General features: G+C 46.1%; 1 protein-coding gene across 1 annotated transcript in view; it reads left to right on the forward strand.

Annotated features, from left to right (window-relative positions):
- Positions 1-3174: 3174 nt before the first annotated feature.
- PTPRJ (protein tyrosine phosphatase receptor type J) overlaps positions 3175-20755 on the forward strand; it is a 90504-nt gene continuing 72923 nt past the window's right edge. Inside the window, exon 1 of the mRNA XM_079988077.1 lies at positions 3175-3446. Coding sequence (XP_079844203.1) covers positions 3327-3446 — 120 coding nt within the window. The 5' untranslated portion in view covers positions 3175-3326. The remainder of the gene's footprint in view (positions 3447-20755) is intronic.

Below are 20755 nucleotides of genomic sequence, written 5' to 3' on the forward strand. Positions count from 1 at the left end.
AAGCGGTCCCTATTTATCTACTTGCACCCGGAGGTGCTTTCGAACTGCTAGGTTGGCAGGCGCTGGGACCGAGCAGCGGGAGCGCACCCCGCCGCAGGGATTCGAACCGCCGACCTTTCGATCGGCAAGTCCTAGGCGCTGAGGCTTTAACCCACAGCGCCACCTGCGTCCCCTTTACAAGATATTGGAAGACTCTAAATGGAGACTTGTTTGAGAGCTGGATCTTATAACTCTGGAACTTAATTTCAATGGACAAACTGACTACCCATGTCTGAGAGAGTCAAACAAACAAGAAAAACACTACCTTTCAATCAACTTGGCATAGTTTTATTACAAATACAACGTCGATAAAACATGGTTAAAGCCTCCTCCTGAAAACCAGGCAGCCACAGGAAACACTTTTATGAATCCATGTAAATTACATCGTTTACAGCACACACATTTATGATTATGTGTACTTAGACCTGTGTGGGTAAAGTCCATTTACAATGCAGATAAGGAGGCACTAGAATTGTTACAGAAGCTGTTAGCATGTAAATCTTGTGTTAAATGGCTGGCCACCTGAACCACAAATTAAAAGCACTTGTAGAATCAAATAAGGCAGCTCTTTCATGCTGTTTGAAGTGCCAGGACATATTTTGGGGGAAGTGGGAACAGGTATGGGCATATCCTTCTCAAGCGAAGGTCAGCAGCTACATGGGGGGAGGTTCCATCCTCAGAGTAAGGGAGGCTATGTCTTAGATACCTCGAGAGGAGCCAGGAGCTCCCTTTTAACCTCCCACACACTTCCTTCTAAGATACAGAGCCCAGCAACCAACCAAAACAGCCTACTGTCCCCTTATTTGCTGAAAACCTACCTGCTGGGTGACTGCTATGGCTAGATGGAAGAAAATGTCAACAAAATAAACAACACACACAAGTCACTGAGCATATTTTGCACCCCCATGGAGAGCTGGCATGAAGCTCATCCGGATTGGAGATGATGAAAATCAGAGCATACAGGGTTGAGTGGGCCAGACTAAGTGAGCTACTATTCCCTTATGCTGGGAAAGTGCATGCCAGGGCAATACGCTATTATAACCAACAGGTCACAGAAGGAATGCTTAAAGGAAATTAAGCTACCATATGTTGTCTATGGGGTTAGTCTGATCAATATAGAATATGGCTCTGCATAAATTGAGGGAATGCTACTCCATCTGTAGGGGCACTGACCATCATGGACAGGACAAAAGTAAAATCACCTTCACAGCTTTAGAGTCAGCTGTGTTGACCTTGGGTATGGTCAGAGCACCACCTTGTCCTAGCAGAATATGGGCAGCTCCTTTTCTTTAGAAGTCCTTCCCCTTCATTCCTCCCCCAATACACATTTGAGAATGGCCACTTTCCCTGCTGCTATGGGGGGGGGGTTGTTTGCTTTTTCCTTCAGAAGTGCATTTTTGCATAGCATCACTTCTGTACATAGCAATACTTGAATGTAAAAACTAATATGGCATTGATGAAACTGTCAAGACTGCCCCATAGCCCTCAGTTTCACTGGAGACAGGAGCAACAGGTGGTGTAAGTGCAGAATGATAATGGGCAGGCCAGAAGGATATCTAGAAATGCATCTGAGTCTAGGTGCTGAACAATGAGGGCCAGCATCCTGGATAGACAGGATGGGGAGTGTCTTCTATACTGCTAGAAGTATGTACGATGACTTTCAAAGCTGGTGAACAATGGACATGTGTGCTAACAAAAGGGAATACTTTCCTTGTTATTAAAGTGCTTGAGAATGCATGGGTGATTTGGGCCTGGCAGTGGAAACTGGAAACCAAGCAGAAATAAATTAAAAATAGCCTGCTTGCTTCATCTGTATTCTGTGCTCAGCGTATGGGCTGAATGCAAATAGTCCATTCATCTTAAACAAATTAATTAGGCTGCAAAGCTGCTCACATTTCACCAAGAACACTTTTATTAAACATGAAAGATGCCAGGGTGGTAAAAAAAGAAAAGGCCAGGAAAAACCTCTGCTGTATTTTAAATTCCTCTTTGCAACAGGGCTAAAGCAAGACATTTAAATGTCCCACCACTGCAGAGTTCCCTTTTAATTTGTCCTGCTTCCCTTTATTTCACAAAAAAGCAGAAGTGAAATTTAAAGCTGTTTGCATGGTTTATGAGCACGTTTAAGGATTTCCTGATACCACCAGTTATCAACTCAGCTAAAAATAGTTTCAAGAGCTTTGCGATCTCTGATAACCTAGTCTCTCTCTCTCCCCCTGTTTCGTAGCTCTATTCCACAGATAGGTTGTGGGGAGGATGTAGCCCTCCACATATTCTTGGGCTCTAGCTCCCATCAGCCAGCGGTGATGGGATCTGTAGCCCAGCAACACCCGGAATGTCACAGCTTCCCCGTCCCTGATTTGGGTCTCGTTCCCACGTTAAGCTAAGCGTGCCATCAAGTGCAGTTATGTGCTACAGTTGGATTGCTGCGCCTGAGGCTGCAACAGCCGGCACACTTATCTTGGGCGTGAGATTCCCTCAGCATCGCTGAGACTTGCTTCTGAGTAGATCAGAGAGGCTTGCCCTCTGGCCCCGCGAACTAAGCACTAGCCCCATCGAGTTCAACAGGAACCTTCGACGCAGCGCGCCTTTCCTCGGTGCAGCCCCGCACAGGATCCGCTTCCTCGTTCAGGCTCCCCCAATGCAACGGCGGTGCAACCAGGAGCGGATCCCCACCCCGGAAGAGCGTCCCTTCCCTCCCAAATTGGCCGCGCGCTCCTGAAAAGGGGGTGGGGGGGTGGGAGAGACGCGCCGCTTGCCCGCCTCACCCAGCCGGGACGGGGGCGGGCGGAGAATGTCAGCTCCAACAACTTCCTACTGGGCTCCCGGCGGCAGGCAGTAAAAAAAAAAAAAAGCCAAAGCGACCTTTTCAACTGCTGCCAACGTCGCCGGCCGATTCCTGCCCCCTGGCAGCGTGGAGGAAGCGATGAATGGCCAGAAAGGGGAGGTGGCTGACGCGCTGCACTCCCCGGGCCGCCGCCGCCGCCTGTCCTGCCTGTGCATCTCGCTCCACCCCGTCGCCGCCGCCGCCGCTACGGCCGCGCACTTTTCCCCCGGAGCCCGCGCTGCCGCCGCCGCCGCCGCCGCCGCCACAGGGGAAAGAGGCACCGGGACACCGCCGCCGCCCGGGGCAAGGCGCGGGTCCGAGACGGCTGCGCGAGGAACCTGGACGGCGCTCCTCCTCCTCCTCCCTCTCTCCGTCCCCCGCCCTTCTCCTTCTCCTTTCTGTTTGGGCGGGCGGGCGGGAGTCTCCCTGCCATGACTGCGCCGAGGGAGCCTGAGCGAACATGAGCCGCCGCGGCGAGGGCGAATTCCTGAACTGCCGCCTTTCTCCCCCCGCTGCCGCCGCCGCGACCATGAGGGGGCTGGCGCTGCTCGCGTTGCCTCTCTTGCTGTGCCTGGGCGAGGTAAGGCGCGGACGCTTTGGAGGACTGCCACCCCCACCCCACCCAACCCAGGCTTTCCCTCGCGTCCACCTACATGCCAGGGATCTACATGTCTGGGTCGGCGAACCTGCTTCCCCTGAGTAAACCCATCCATCTTTCGTCTTCCTACCTGTCCCTCCCCCCCCCCTTCCCTTACAAGTCCCTCCTTGGCTTAAGCTAGGGCAGCCTTATACGTCGTGGGTAGGGGAGCCTGTAGCTCGCCAGACGCTGCTGGACTCCAACTCCCAGCATCCCCGATCGTGGGTTTTGCTGCTCGGGGCTGATGGGACTTGGAGTCCAGCAACAGCTGGAGGGGCCACCAGCTTCTCCAGCATCGCTGCTATACGTGCTTGGTTTTGTTTTAGGGGACTGTCCCCAACCCCCGTTGAGGATAACAGGACGTCTGAGGAAAGTCATATAAGATTGGGGCGGAAGTCTATAAGAAACTGCTCTGGTCCTTTTAAAACAAACGACAACAGGGCATGACCCTCTCTGGTTCCTAGTCACTTCTGGTGTGTGTTTGTTTTGAACCCTGAATTCCTGCAAGCCACTGTGCATCACTAGACTCATTAGAAGTCAATGGGTTTAGCCAACTCTGCGCTGTTACAAACTGGCTGCGGAGGAAGTGTCCACACATGACTCTGAATGTGCCTGTGGATGTATTTGCGAGGGAATCATGAAAGAAAGCTTTTGATGTACATTCTGTCTAGCCAATGCAGTTTTTCTATTTGAATTACAGATACAGGGAACTGTTGACTAGTGATTACATAGCATAGCAATCCTATGTATGCTTACTAAGGAGGAAGCAGCAATGAACTTAGGAGGACTTTGAACATGCATGTTGTGTGTTTTGAAGTGATCTCTGATCATGCCTGTAAAATCACTAATCCAGATAATCTAACCTTTGATACACCTCAGCTGCTTGTATTTAGACCCAGATTTAAAACAGTAGCTAACCTTAATAATGCATGTTGGAGCACCTGCTCAAAATCACATAACTTGCACTCATTTCCTTTTAAATCATCTTGTTGTGCTCTCAAATTAGCATGGTTAAAGAACGATAAAAGTAAAACACTTTCCCCACCCCCTACATACCCTTTAAATCTAAGTTTTTGGAAGAAACCATTATGTTAATCTATAATTAGGAAATGAGGGGGTGGTAGCTATTCTGGATGCCAACACAGAGTATAATTGTGTAATATTGGGTGATAGCATGGAATGGTGATCTTAATTCATGCTAGTTGCTATGGCTACAGAAATGGAAAGTTGTGTTTGGTCAGGATAATTGATCTGGAATGAGACTATTGCCTATTGCCCATTAACTAATCTTGCAAATGCACCTATTAATGGTTTCCAAACTACATGTTCTATACTAAATCCATCTAAGCGGCAGAAAACCCAATTGGGCCAAGGGCCCCTAGATGAGAGTACTGGCAGGTTGCAAGATGTGTATGAGCACCTGTGTTGCTACTGTGCTTGAGTCATTTGCTGACAAAGACGCAGGTATGACCCCAGGGTTTCCTACAGCCATTGTGACATGTAGTTCTGCCCTACTGTGGATATGATGGAATGCAGATAAGGAGTGCTATCATAAAGAAGATCAAAGTGCAGTGTGTAGCAATGATTTTAATAGGCGATTGCATTCTTTGGTGTAACATAGATTGGTTATGTAGTTTAATTGTATTGGCTAGCCTGGTCTATTGCCACTGCTGTCGTCATCGTCCATTATTCCCAAAGAACTCTGAATATGCTGCAAGCCAAAAAAACCAAAACAAACAATCACTTTCCTTACAGCAGTGGAAAAAGAAGCCATTTTATTTCTTGTGTGCTCTCTCTCTCTCTCTCTCTTGTACACAACTTTCCCCTCATCATTGCTATTGGTAGATGATATACCCTTTGAGGGACGCAGGTGGCGCTGTGGGTTAAAGCCTCAGCGCCTAGGACTTGCCGATCGAAAGGTCGGCGGTTCGAATCCCTGCGGCGGGGTGCGCTCCCGCTGCTCGGTCCCAGCGCCTGCCAACCTAGCAGTTTGAAAGCACCTCCGGGTGCAAGTAGATAAATAGGGACCGCTTACCAGCGGGAAGGTAAACGGCGTTTCCGTGTGCAGCTCTGGCTCGCCAGAGCAGCGATGTCACGCTGGCCACGTGACCCGGAAGTGTCTCCGGACAGCGCTGGCCCCTGGCCTCTTAAGTGAGATGGGCGCACAACCCCAGAGTCTGTCAAGACTGGCCCGTACGCGCAGGGGTACCTTTACCTTATACCCTTTGAAGCAAAAGAGATGGTTGGGTCAGATTTTACTGATTGCATTAAAAGTTTGGGTGAAAAGCTATATCATCTTATCTAACTTGGTCTGAATGTTGGTATTTCTGGGAGTCTTAATATGAGAGAAGAATCAACTTTCAGAGAACAGGTGTGTAGTGTATGTACACGCATGGTGGTCCTGGTTAAGATATGGGAGAACAGACACCCCAAAGATGCAAGAATCCAAAATACATTAGGAATGGTTTTGTGGGAGAAAATTACTGCAAAGATTGGACAAGGTCACCCCATGTCTGGAACAAAAAGGCTTCTGATCTGCTGCATAATGGTATAGTTGTGGCAGTCCTTTAGTGAAGTTCTCAGATGTTCCCTAGAATTATGAGACCTGAACAACTTTATTGCCTAATTTGGGATAAGGTAATTAAAGTTGTAGAAGGTAATTAAAAGTAGGTAATTAAAAAATTAAGGTAATTAAAGTTGAAGAAAATAATTGCAGTTGGACCATTGAACTGCAGGCTGATGTCAATAGTGTCTTGGGGCCTCCTCTAATGTCACTTTCTAAGATTATGGGTGAATGCACTTTATTGCATATAGGTATAATGTTGGAAGGGCTCGCTTCTTGCATATTAACATTTCCCCAGTAATTTATTTATGTGGTTTTGGGTGTCTTCAGAAAGCAGTTGACATTTCCTCTTGAGTAACCTTCAAAGGACCACATGCCAGTAATGGGTGGGTCCAAAGACAAAATCTACAGACCAGCACATGTAAATTTTGACTTCATGCAGCTAGTTTCCACACACTTGTGCCCCGCTCTATCTTCCACCTAAACAAGCAAGAGGCATTATCAGAGTTCAAGGCAAAAACACTGGCAGGACTAGTAAGAGATGTGGACTGGAGAGACGGGGTGGGAAGAATTCCAAGTGCCAGGTAAGAGAGGTCCGGAGGGCCATATTTGCCCCCTACCAGAAAAACACCCCAGGGCCTCCAGTTACCCAGCCCAGGTATGTCGCATATACGGTATATAATAATCTTTCAAATATGTCAAGCCACAAAAGTGAAAACTTTAGTAGTCCTTTTTCGATGGTGTGATTCTAAGTAAAGTGAACACATGAGGACGGATAATGGAGATGAGGACAAAATTCTTGGGGAGCCTTCACAAGTAGAGGAGGCTGCCTGCTTCAGACGTTCACTGACCAACTCTTAGAGAATGACAGGAGAGGAGAGGAGCAGGGCACCCATCTGAATTGCCCTCCCAGAACCAGAACACCATAATGAGCATCTTTGCCACTCGGGGTCCAGGTGGCCTTGATGGCTAGGAGTGCCTTTTATCAGCATCGGCTACAGCCATTCCTGAATAAGGGTAACTTTACTAAGGCAGTCTGTACATTTGTAATTTCAGGACTGGTTTACTGCAATGCTAGGCTGTGGTGACGTCCAACATTTCCAGCTACTGCAGAATGCTGTAGCTAGAGTGGTGATGGGAACAGGCTATGGCCAACAATAACACTGGTGTTAAAAGACCTGCACTGGTTTCCCATCTGCTGCAGGGTCAGAGTCATAGTTTTTGTACTAGTGTACAAAGACCTGAACAACTAAGGACCAGGATATCTTAAGGACTGCCTTCCCCCAGCTGAATACTGAGATCAAATGGGTGAGCACTATTAGTGGTCCCCTATGGACCACAGCAGGTGGCGCTGTGGGTTAAAGCCTCAGCGCCTAGGACTTGCCAATCGAAAGGTCGGCGGTTCGAATCCCTGCGGCGGGGTGCGCTCCCGCTGCTCGGTCCCAGCGCCTGCCAACCTAGCAGTTCGAAAGCACCTCCGGGTGCAAATAGATAAATAGGGACCGCTTACCAGCGGGAAGGTAAACGGCGTTTCCGTGTGCGGCTCTGGCTCGCCAGATGCAGCTTTGTCACGCTGGCCACGTGACCCGGAAGTGTCTCCGGACAGCGCTGGCCCCTGGCCTCTTGAGTGAGATGGGCGCACAACCCCAGAGTCTGTCAAGACTGGCCCGTACGGGCAGGGGTACCTTTACCTTTACCTTATGGACCAGAAGGATGGCTCCAGTCAACAAGCAGTTGTGCCTTCAGTGTAGTGGGCCCTACGCTATGACCTCCCTCCCGTTAGAAAACAGGCACACAGCATCGCTGCTAAGTTTCAGCTGTCTGGTTAAAACTTTTTATTTCAGGAGGTCTTTGCACCATGAATGCTGTTCTGATGATTTACTTCTTTATGTTGTATATTTTTATTCTCTGTAAACTGCTTTAAGACCCTTATGAGGGGGGAAACAGAATGTAATTTTTAGGAATAAGATGGCTAAATTTGAGAATCTGAATTAACACAGCTTTAAAATAATGGACAAATGTTTCTCGACACGTAACCTGCCAGCCTGCCGAGCCTCAGCGGCTGAGCACCAGGTCCCTGTTCAATCTCTGACATCTCCAGGTAGGTTTGGGAGAGTGAAAACCCTGGACAGCTGCCCCTAGTGAATGGATACAATACTGCGCTAGATGAGCCAATGGTCAGATTGAGTTTCCTATGTTCTCTCTGCTTCTACAGCCTTTGGGGCTGTCCCTGGTGGTCGCAAGTGGTTTAGTTCCACTTACCAAGGTTTACTTTTCAGATTAGGGCATTTTTGTTGTCAACAGCAAGACGAATGTGGGAGTGGCCCTGTGGCAGTGACTCAGACCATGGGATTGATCGCCCTGACTTTTTAGTTGAAGCCCTGTTCCTCCATTGACTACAGTGGCTTTACTTGCAGATTATTCACCCTTGCAGCATGTTTAAAGAGTTGCAGATTTGTTCTGGCATATGCTTTTATGGGCTGGTTCCCACCTCTTCAAACTACTGATATATCCCAAAGTTCCTCCCCACCACTTATTCTTTCTGACGTCTGCTTAATGATAATGCACATAAGCTCTTCGTTCCTTGGTGAACTTGCATTCCTTTCCCAGAAGCTGTTTACACTCGTATTGTGACCAAAGTTTGAGGAAGACGGTCACAGTTCCGCTATAATAAGCTTAAGTTGTGTTGCTGCTAGTTAATTAGTTACAAATGCTCTTATCACAGTCAGCATTTAATCTCTCTTACTTCCCTAATGCTGGGAGAAGCATATCTGGAGTTCTTGTGTCTACTTTACACTGAATAATGGAGAGGGAAGGGGAGTGGCAAGTGCAAAACAGGGAGGACTCTTAGAGGGCAATTCTCTCTATTCCGGCAGCATCTTTCCAATTGCTTCTCCCTTTATTTGCCCCAAGGCAGTTTGCTAAAAAGCTTCAGTGTGAATTATTTCTGTTCAAAGCAAATATTTTGTTATTGTGAGTCCAGTTTGCTGCTTCTTCTCTCTTTGCCCCCAACCCCCTGACTGAGCATCTGTCTTTAGTTTATGCGTTTACATTTTTTACACTTTATACATCTAGTTAATTTCTCTGCCCCTAGGCCCCCCCTTTCCATTTTGCATGAAAAGGGTGCTTTAGAATATGGGCTTGGAAACCTTTGTTTTAAAAGAGGTCAGCAGGGCAGGGAAAATACTCAAGATTCCGAGGCATCAACATCAATTTTTTAGGCATCAGTTCAGTGTAGGGCTGAGAAATACTTCAAATTCCTAAATGCCACCATGGGCTTGTTAGTATCCAAGCAACCAATTTGATCAGCCCTTGTGATTTCTGTTTACCTATGGCATTTATTGGCTTACCTTTGTTAAGTCATCATGTGAGTCTAAGTGCTGCTGTAGCATAGTGGTCAAGGATGCAATATTACACCAGAGTTATGCAGGCCGAGGGGCTGGTGAAACACCAGTGGCACAACTGCTAACATCAGTGCAAGTGAGTAGCCACCATCACTTGTCCTCTCTGGGAGGAAGAACTGGAGTGCAGTAGTGGGGTCTACTGGAGGGTATCTTGCTGAGATCCCCCACCCTCCCGCAAAAGCAAAGCCAGATTGGGATGCAGTAATCTTCATTGGAGCAGTTCTTCCACCTGTAGAGGAATCCATCCAAGACCTGTCGTGTGGATGTAAAATCTCACACATGTCCAGAGAATAGTGCTATCCTTTCAATGCAGCATAGTGTCTGTTATCATCCTATAAAGCTCTGGCAGAGGATTCGTTTGCTTGCAAATGCTTCTGCTCCTCTGGCTGCTGCTACACTGAATCTGTGATGAGCATCCTCTCTTTTGTTCATTGCAGAGTTAATAAATCATAGAGTCAGTTGCAGCCAAATTTGTTCTCTGAAGCCAGACCAATTCAGAACTTAGACATTTCCCAACATGCGTAAGTATTCAGCCTAGGAAAGTACCCTCTAAATATTGTGTTTCCAAATCTCTGGTAGACAAAGGTGCATGAGTCGTAAAAGTGTAGAATTGCAAGTAATGATCAGAGAATGCATACATAAATCAAGCTTGGAGTATGGAAGTATCAGCAAAATATAATGTATAGCCAGTGCTCAGCTATATCACATGTAGTTTTACAAAGGGGGTGGATTTAAGGGCTAGCAATCTGAGAATAAATCAAGGTGATATCAATGAAGCAGACAAACTCTAAATCAAATACAAAATAAAGTCAATACAGTGTTTATTTTTAGTGGACGGCAGATATGTAATCAACAGACACCACTACAATAATTCATTCTCTATCTCCATTTCTCTCTCGTGCACTTTAAATGAATAAATGAAGTTGCTATCCCATATCAGTCACTCCCTTCCCTTCTGCAATTAATGTTGTGTGAATGGTGAGATGATTCTACGGATGCAAATGGTCCTGCCCCTCCCATATGACCCTGTTGCTGCAACCTCCCTCCCTACCCAATGTATTGGGGGCTGAACTTTTGCAGCAGAAAGGCGGTTCAACTCAAACAAGCTCCCTGCATGATTTAACAGTCTGGTCTTCCTGGGTCTTAAATAAAACAAGGCACTTCCTTCAGCTGGGAAGGTTCCCTGGCTCCCAGCACCACGAGAGAGACCGAAGGAATTGTGATGGGTTATGCATGGGAGGGGCAGGGTCACTCTCCCTCTCATGCAATGGAAACTTGTGTTTGCGTGTGCAGAGAACAACTGAATAGGGCTATTCTCTTGGCCTGAAAGTATTCGTTTGGGACAGCTGCTCCCGGTCCTTCTCAGGCAATGGGAAAAATGACAAATAACTACATTACCTGCAGTGAGAGAAGGCATATCAACAATGTCCCACTGAAATTTAATCTCTCAGGATTAGCCACAACTTTTAAAATGAGAGAGAGAGAGAGAGATGGAAATTCTGTGTACAGTTAAGAGCTCATCCCTCAGTGAACCTTCATACCTGGAGCTTACTGTTGAGAATTTTCATGCCATGTAAATTATCTTTTGTTAGAGAAACGTGAGATTTGAAAGCATGTGGGTGTGTTGGTACATAATATAATTTTCTGATTACACAATGAGGATGGATATTACTAATTACTGCTACTAATTACAGGCTCGCTGCTGGAGAATATGAAAGTTGGCTAGCTTCGCGATATAGCAACCAAGCGCTTCCTTTTTCCAAAAATAGAGCCTCTTGCATATGGCAAGCTTAAGACTCATCTCTGCTCTACATTCTTTTTCCGCTACTCAGTTGAGATCTGCTTCACTTAAGATTCACTTAAAAGTAAGAGAACACTATTAGCTGCCTGTTCCTGCAAAACTTTGAAACAAAAGACAAAAACCGGAGGTTGCTAAGTGTCAGAAGACTCATTTGGCTAGCTTTAAAACTAGCTCAAAGGGACGCAGGTGGCGCTGTGGGTTAAAGCCTCAGCGCCTAGGACTTGCCGATCGAAAGGTCGGCGGTTCGAATCCCTGCGGCGGGGTGCGCTCCCGCTGCTCGGTCCCAGCGCCTGCCAACCTAGCAGTTCGAAAGCACCTCCGGGTGCAAGTAGATAAATAGGGACCGCTTACCAGCGGGAAGGTAAACGGCGTTTCCGTGTGCGGCTCTGGCTCGCCAGAGCAGCGATGTCACGCTGGCCACGTGACCCGGAAGTGTCTCTGGACAGCGCTGGCCCCTGGCCTCTTAAGTGAGATGGGCGCACAACCCCAGAGTCTGTCAAGACTGGCCCGTACGGGCAGGGGTACCTTTACCTTTACCTTTTAAAACTAGCTCAAGTGGCAATCCACACCTATAATATAAAATAAGACTACAAAGAGAGATGCAGTACTGTAAAAAGAAAGCAGCAAGAATATGCCTTGGTTCAGGTGACAATATGTATAGCCCTGACAGGCTTTGGCCGGATCCAGCAGATTTTTCTGTTCTGTTCCATTTCTTCATGTGGCTTCTGCATATGGCAAGTCCCGTTTCTTGCTCCTAGCTCTAGCTAGTGATGTGAATTAGCCTCTTTATAGCAAATTAAATCATAAAGACAATTTTTTGTTCTGTCTTGCTTTTTCTCACATTTGCTCAGATCACCACTTTTAGCTTCACAGGGACTTAGTCAGTTGGTCAAGGTTGAAAGATAGCAATTTGGTCAAGCGCTTCTGTCCTCCCTCGGCGTAAACAAAGTGGTGGGGATTTGAACCTGGTTCCAAATTGCCATAACCAAAGCTCTTTGCCAGACAACCGCTGTGTATAGTCAATCTTCCAAACAGTCTCTTTGTTTCGCCACAGTGATGGTGAATGTATGCAAACACTTTGTTAAAATAGCAACCTTTTGCTATTTTACATCTTTTAGGAATTCATTATGGGAATGAATTGATGGAAATTAATTGGAGCCTCATTTTTGACCCTATATGTCATGGGTAGGCTCGGGGACCGGATCCGGCCCATTCGTCTTCTCAATCCAGCCCACAGATGGTCCGGGAATCAGCGTGTTTTTACATGAGTAGAATGTGTCCTTTTATTTAAAATGCATCTCTGGGTTATTTGTGGGGCATAGGAATTCATTCACCACCACCCCCCAAAAAATATAGTCCAGTCCCCCACAAGGTCTGAGGGACAGTGGGCCGGCTCCCTACAGAAAATGTTTGCTGACCCCTGCTATATGTAGCCAGGAAGGGCATATTTTTCACCTGAACAATTCCACACACAAACGCAAACTGTCTCTCCATAAACATGAAAAGCAGCAATTGCTCAGCTGGCAGCAGTTACTTGGCATATGTTGAAGGATGATGCCAAGAGTATGTGCCATTGCTTAACTGTTCATGTAGCTGGCTTCAGCTAGGTTGCTTAGTTTTGTCCTTTTATGGGGTTGAGATTTGCATATGCTCATTTTCTGTGTGATAGGCCATATCAGATAGGGGATTGGGCATGGTACTTAGGCTAGATCATGCACTAGATCATGATCATGGCTAGATCATGCACAAGGATAGCACAGTCATTATGGAACAGGTGAGATGTTTGGATTGAGACCTATGGGCATAAAGTAGGCATAAATTTGAGAATGGATGCCTGCAACCTTTAGATGCATGGAAAGAAAAGACTAGGGAGGGTTAGACTGAAGAGGCTGTCTGAAATGTGGTAAAGTCATAGGGATGGAGTTTTGCAGCAGATTGAGGTACCAAAACCATGACTTTGCAAATAATTGTTCCAGAAAGTTTATCTTCTTAAACACAAAGACTCTCCTCTTGCAAGGGAGGGGAGTGGTTGTGGGCGGGAGCCGGACTCCGCCCCAAGCAGGGGGCGTTTGCCCCCTGCCTCCCACTCACCTGGCTGGCGCCCACGGCCAGGTGCCCAACCAGGTGCCTTCAAGGGGCCGTTTACAGCAGCCTAAATTGCTGCGGCGCCAGCCTCCCGGCCTCACTTTTCGTCGTCCCGTCGCGAGTCACCCACCCTCCACTCCCTTAGAGCAGGGTTTCAGTTTTCTTTTGGCCTTGCTATGGACCTTAGGTTGGTCGCCCTAGTTGTCCGGGGGGGCTGGTAGGAGTTTTTCCATTTGGCATTAGGCTTTGTGGTTTTTTCGCCTACTTCGTAGCAATCGTCACAACTTTCGTGGTATTGGTGGGTAGGTTAGGCATTGGAATAATGTGTTGTGGTGTGTGGAAGGGCTAGGTGTGGCCATCGCCAACGCCTTCAATTTTGGGGTATTCCATTAAAGGAATCCAGCAGTCGTGTATTCTGTCCGATGCCTGTGTGGCGGGAGGCCATGACACGACCCTCGGTGACATCAGGGGAGAGCTTATAGTTGGATTGGCATCAACAGGCTCCACCTACTGGTGAATAAACCCCCCTGTTTTAGACTCACCCCTCTCTGAGTGGGTGGAGTCAGCTGACGTAATCCAATGCCTAAGCCAATACCTTTTCACTTGCTGTAATCAATAAAGTTGTGGCCTTTTCTTGCCCATTAACCTTATATCATGTGTCCCTGTGTTTTCATTCCACTATGCAGGGATCGGGTTCTCGAACCACAAACTTAATTTATTTACTAACAGCTATTGTTGTAACTTAAATGAAATAATTCATTGTTAAGATTAAATTAAGCCTCCTTTCTAATCTTGCTTTTAGTGTTTCCTAAAAGTTCCAATTAAAAAAAAACACAGATATGCATGTGTATTAAGGCAGGGGAGACCCAGAGATATGCATGTACATGTCTTGCCAGGAAGAAAAAATTACCTTTTTCTGCAAACCACGCCCACCTGCCCCACACCTGATGTCATATGTGATGTCAGATGTATAGCAGATAACGATGTGAATACGAAGGTACAGTTCTAATCTTAAACTGCTATGATTGCTGTCAGTGCTGGCTGGTGCTCACAGCAAGCTCCAGGGATTAGCTGGACTGTGGAGTTCCTCTAGTGCAGGTGATTCCTGCCTAAAGTTGGGCTTGATGTAGCTGCCATTAGGCTTGATGTAGTCAGCTGATTGACGCTATCAGGAAGTCCCACAGGGAGGACAAGCTGGGCTGCAAAGAAGGAAAGGAAAGAATGGTGAACATAGTTAATATGTGCTCCCAATTCTTTCCTTTTGAGGTTGGGTTACCTGATGATACGGTGATGTCAGGTAGTCGGTCTACGTGGAGTAGGAAGCTTGAGCTTGTTCCCTGTTGCTGACTTAAGATGAGTCCACCTAGATCACCCTTTCTAGTCCAGCTTTCTTTTCCCACAGTGGTCAATCAGGTGAAAAGCCTGCAAGCAAGACATGAATGCTACAGCTTTCTCCCCACTTGTGCTCCCCAGCCACTGATATTCAGGGGCCTTATGCCTCTGCTCATGAAGATAGCACATAGCTATCAATAACCAGTAGCCACTGATAGTCTTTTCCTCCATTAATTTGCCTAACCCTCTATTGAAGCTGTCCAAGTTTCTGGTCATCTCCATATCCTGCGGATGCAAATTTCATACCTTAACTATGCACCTTGTGAATAAATATTTATTTGTCCCGAATATCCCTCCAGTCAGCTTCATTAGAAGGCCCTCTCTTATAGTATTAAGAGTGAGGGAGAAGTGTCTGCATCACCACAGTTTATTGCATATTTAAGAAACAGGCTACCTTACTCATATGTTCCAGGTCATAAGCTTGTGTGTATTCTACCACATATAAGAATGCCTGGCAGATAAAAATGTACGTATGCTAAGTATGTATGCCATACTTGTTGTAAATCAGTCAACCAAGTAGAAAACCGTACCACCCAGAAAATTCTTTGCTTATATTTACTCTCCTGCAGTCTAGCTTTAAACAAGGAAATTGACACAAGGAAATTGTGAAGTACTAATGAACTGACCTCTGGTTACAGATGCTTCAGGTTACAGACTCCGCTAACCCAGAAACAGTACCTCGGGTTAAGAACTTTGCTTCAGGATGAGAACGGAAATCGCGCAGTGGTGGCGCGGCAGCAGCGGGAGGCCCCATTAGCTAAAGTGGTACCTCAGGTTAAGAACAGTTTCAGGTTAAGAACGGACCTCCGGAACAAATTAAGTTCTTAACCCGAGGTAAGGTCTGAACCCATAAGGCTGTGATCCAAAATTTCGCTTTAGCCATGAACTCAAGCCACTCCTATTCCTTCAATCCTCAGTCAACGTTTGCGGTACAGGAGCTACCTTGCAAAGCTGTCATTGCCAGATCTACAGATTTTGCTCTGGGGGGCAAAGGTTCTGCCCTGCAGCCTCCCCCTGCCCCCTGTCTCTCTGAGAGCAGCAGTGCTGGGTTAAGGGAACAAAGAGGAGCAAGTCTTTATTCCTTCTGTGCCCCATTCAGGCTTCCATAGAATGTCCCACCTTTTTGCCCGCTCCAGGAAAAGGAATGTGAGGAGGAGTGTCAATGGAGGACAAAGGGGAGAAACTTTTTCACCATTGACTGTTGTCATTGTCCTGCCACTGGGCTGGCCACTGCAGCTTCACACTTTCCTCTCCTTGGGGTGGATAAGGAGGAGGGCTTTTCTCGGCCACTGTAGATGGGCCATAGCCAACCACACCTCATCCATTGTCAGGGCCTGACTTCACCTTTACATTCCTGCTGGTTACGCTCCTAGTGTCCACCCACCTCTTTGAATATGTGGAATCTGGCCAGAACATAAGGGCTGTGATGTGGCTGCAGTGTGCCTCTGTCCCATGCAGGATGCTGTTCTGCTGCCCGGGGCACGTATCCCCTCTTGCCCCCAGGCCTAAAAGTTAATCTGCAAATTAACCTACTAATATTAGAAGTGGTGGGTAGAATCATATGAGGTGCTTTGAATGCTCAGAAAGCACTTTATATATTTAATTGCGTACTTAGGCCCTGTTTTCCACCCAGAATTGACTCACAAAGTAGTTTACAACAATTGAAAACCATCGTGAAGAGGTGCTCAAAAATGTTAGCCATAAATTGTTCATATGAGAGGATATTATATAAGAGCTACCCCCACAAAAAACCTGAATATCCATCTCTGCAAAATGACGGTTAATATTATATAGATGACAGTACATAATATGAGTGTAAATACTGACACGATCTACCACCCCAGATATTAGCAGATTAATATACTTTCTGGGAGAACCCTAAGCAGTTCTATTTCCCCATCATTTCTAATGCGTTGCAGTATGTGGTTTAACTGGTTGGTGCTTACTTTCAACACTCAAATTAATTCACATTCTTTACACCCATTTGAGGATTGGTTTGCTGGCACAGCGTAAAGAGTGAAGCCTTTAAGTCTTTGCTGATAAACATTAATCATCTTGGATATATCAGCAGTGTGAAGCATGTTCTGGATTTTTTTCAGTTCTTTGTGACCCTTGGCTAACTGGTGGCAAGAAAAAATTCCTTAACCAATAAACATTGTTTTAAATAGTCAAAGTCCCTTTTCTTCCAAGGCAACTATGACACTCATAAGCTATGCAGTTACTGCTGGGAAAATGTAGCCCCAGTGAAACCAAAGCTACATAGAAATAAGTCCTATTGATCTCAATGAAACTTCCTTCTAGGAAAGTATATTTAGGATTCCAGTCCTAAAATCTCACCTCAGTACAGTGTAGCTCAAAGCAAGGGCCACAGCTTTTTCCATTGCAAGCAAGTAGTGATCTCTGTCATTGGCATCACGCCAATATGACCCGATTAAAAAATCCAGAAAACAGATGCAGTGTACCACTACTGGTTCTGTGCGACTTCAGAATGAAGACGTGAGGGTTACAGATTTGAATGCTCTTGTATGTTAAAAATATAAAACACAACCCCCACTCTCTTTCTACATGGAAGGCAAGCACACCTGCCTGTCTCAGAAAGTCACTGTGCTGGTTTGGATGCTCAACCACCTACTGGAACTGCCCTATGTGGTACAAGGTGAACCACTTCAGTACCAGCACCTTGGACTCTCAAATCCCCAGCAGCAAAGTAAAAACTGATGGCTGATAGTAAAAGATGCTGGGAGGTCCTGAAGAACCAGTAGGGCCACAATCCTCCTCCCCATCTTTAGATGCCTATCATCCTCTTGGGTCACACTAGCAGTTTCTATCTTGGGTCCTGGCCTACTGGCTCTTTAAGAGGCATTGGATAGAGTTACAGTATTCGCTTTAAATCTTACTGTCTGGAGTGGCAAGGGTTAGACATAAAGGCTATTGCAGTGCTGGTACTGCATGGCTACAGATCAGAGGGGGAAATCCAGGTGTTCCATCACCTACAAAGATCCTTCGATGGAAAGTTCTTTGGAAACACAACGAGAGTTTATGGAGATCATGCAGCAGTATAACAATTATTTCACTTGTTGGTTGAGGAAATAGCATTGATTGGCCCTATCTCTAAAAATGTTGCTTATGAGCCTTGAAATGGCACTAAAGAATGACGGAAACATGATGTTTCTCCTCAGGTACTTCTCCTTTTGGTGAATTGCATATGCAGGCAATTCTCTTTGAGTGTCACCAGTAAGATAAGATGATGGATTTATCTTTGCAGAGTGTGTTTCTAACTCCCATTTCTGGGTTTCTCTGTAAGTGGTGAAGGCAAGAACCATACGCCATGTTTGATGGGGCTCCTTGACACCATATGGGGGGGCAGGAGAAAGGGGGGGCAGAGAAAGAGAAACTCGACCATGGGTTAGCACTATGTGGGCAAACTAAAGTGAGCCCATCAAGTACTAGTTTTCTTCACTTCCCTTTCTTCCTCTCACATGGGTGGGAGATGACTTCAGTCTTCAAATAACAATGTCACTTTGTGCAATACAAATCAGGAAGCCTGGATTACAACAAATTATGGGAAATTAACTGGTCAGCTTCATAACCTGTTGTCTGACGCCGGCTTGCTTTGAAACCACAGTTTGTTGTAACCCAGGTTACTTAATCTTATGAAACGACAGCATTCTTAAAAAAACGAAACTATCTCCAGGCCACATAGGAGGGAAAGGAGCGGGGAGTTCTCACACAACTGTTTGCTTGAGCTTGTTGCATTCCACCCATGTAGCCTTAAGCCGTGGTTTAGTGTTACACATGCAAATGCAGCTCTTTGTGTGTGAGTGCCCCCCCCCCTGCTATCCACAGACCATCTTCTATGTCAATTCTGGAACAAAAGGCTCATTAAAACAATCCCACAGCAGCATAGGAACTGCCTTGTACGGTCCATCTAACTCAGTACTGTCTACACTGACTGGCAGTGGGTTTCAGGCCCACCTGTGGGTGCCATGGGGTCGAACTTGTGACCTTCTGCATGCAAAACAGATGCTCTGCCATGGAAGCTATGGAGTTGTCAGGAATCAAACCTAGGATGTTTGGCATGCAAAGCAGGCATTCTACCACTGAGCTAGAGACCCTGTTTTGTTCCTATATGTTTTATATTTATCATATATAACTTCATATATAGAATTAGATATATTTTAATATAAAACTAGATAATTTATAGCTGTAATAATGCAAGGATCTCAATGTGAGGGATATTAAAAAAATAAGACTATCAGATCAATAAAATAGAAACAAAATAGATGAAGGAGCAGGGACCAAACACCAAAGAAAACCCCCCAAACCCTTGAATGAATAAAGCAGCCCACTTAAAGTTCCTGTTGCAATCAAACAGAAAGCTGTTTCTAAAGCTTAGGAGTTGCTACTTGTTCAGTAGTGGCTACCAGCGTAATGGTTGGACTCCCAAAAGCAGGGGTCAGCAACCTTTTTCAGCCGTGGGCCGGTCCACCGTCCCTCAGACCATGTGGTAGGCCGGACTATATTTTGAAGGGGAAAAAAATGAATGAATTCCTATGCCTCACAAATAACCAAGAGATGTATTTTAAATAAAAGGACACATTCTACTCATGTAAAAGCACGCTGATTCCCGGACTGTCCATGGGCCGGATTGAAGAGGCGATTGGGCCACATCCGGCCCACAGGCCTTAGGTTGCCTAAAAAAAGGTAAAGGTAAAGGACCCCTGACAGTTAAGTCCAGTCGCGAATGACTTTGGGGTTGCAGCGCTCATCTCGCTTTACTGGCCGAGGGAGCCGACGTTTGTCCACAGACAGTTTTTCCGGGTCACGTGGCCAGCATGACTAAGCCGCTTCTGGTGAAACCAGAGCAGCACACGGAAACGCCGTTTACCTTCCCGCTGGAGCAGTACCTACTTATCTACTTGCACTTTGATGTGCTTTCGAACTGTTAGGTTGACAGGAGCAGGGACCGAGCAACGGGTCGCGGGGATTCGAACCACCAACCTTCTGACCGGCAAGCCCTAGGCTCAGTGGTTTAGACCACAGTGCCACCTGCATCCCTAGGTTGCCTACCCCTAGCCAAAAGGTTCTCAATGATTGAACTTACAGAGCAGAGAAGTACACCTGGAAGAATGTGTTCTCTCTGCTAGTTTCTTATGCAGTGAGGGCCAGTGCTACTAGGATGTGCAGCAGAGATAGGGAAAGAGGGCATTCTCATAGCTTGCTTCACTAGGGTTTTTTTTTTGAACACCCCCCAAAATTACCTTTTAAAAAGGCAAAACCCTTGTACAACTATTTGCATGGATTATCTATGTCTTGGTTATTCCGATTTACTGTGATGCCTTACTGCTATCCTATAAGGATTGAACTCCGTAAGTTTCCTTAGGGGTTGTAAGAAACTCACCACCACCACTGAGAAAGTAGAGGAGGTATCACACTTTTGGGCAACACACACACACACACACACACACACACACAGAGAGAGAGAGAGAGAGAGAGAGAGAGAGAGAGAGAGAGATGTGATGTGATGTGATGTGATGTTAGCTTCAAAGTTTTGTGCTATAAATTTAGTTTGCAAAATACTAATACTAGGCCAAAATGACTACTGCAACACTGGCCTCAAATTATGAATGGGGGTGGGGGGGGCTTGCCAGATATTACTCTTTGCCCAACTCTGTAATGATGAAATCCAGATGGGTACAGAATACCCTTTTGGAGACTTCCTATTCAACTACAGTGCATAATACGTTTGCATTGTTCCATTCACTGATAATCCACAGATGATCAAGTGTGCCTTCCACACCCATCGCTTGCTATGAGGTCATTATGAAAAATGCACATGGGTTTAATCTGGCAGGCTTTGTATCTAAGCAGGTGACTCATAGTGCCACAGCCAATTTTGTATTTTTTTGTTATTAAAACATGCTAAATAGCTTCCTGTGATGAATCAAAAGAGCTCCTGAACTGGATGCCACAAATGACCTTTGAGTTTAGGATTTTGAGTGCAAGT

This window comes from Podarcis cretensis (assembly GCF_951804945.1).
Source record: "Podarcis cretensis genome assembly, chromosome: 1".
NCBI classification, from domain to species: domain Eukaryota; kingdom Metazoa; phylum Chordata; class Lepidosauria; order Squamata; family Lacertidae; genus Podarcis; species Podarcis cretensis.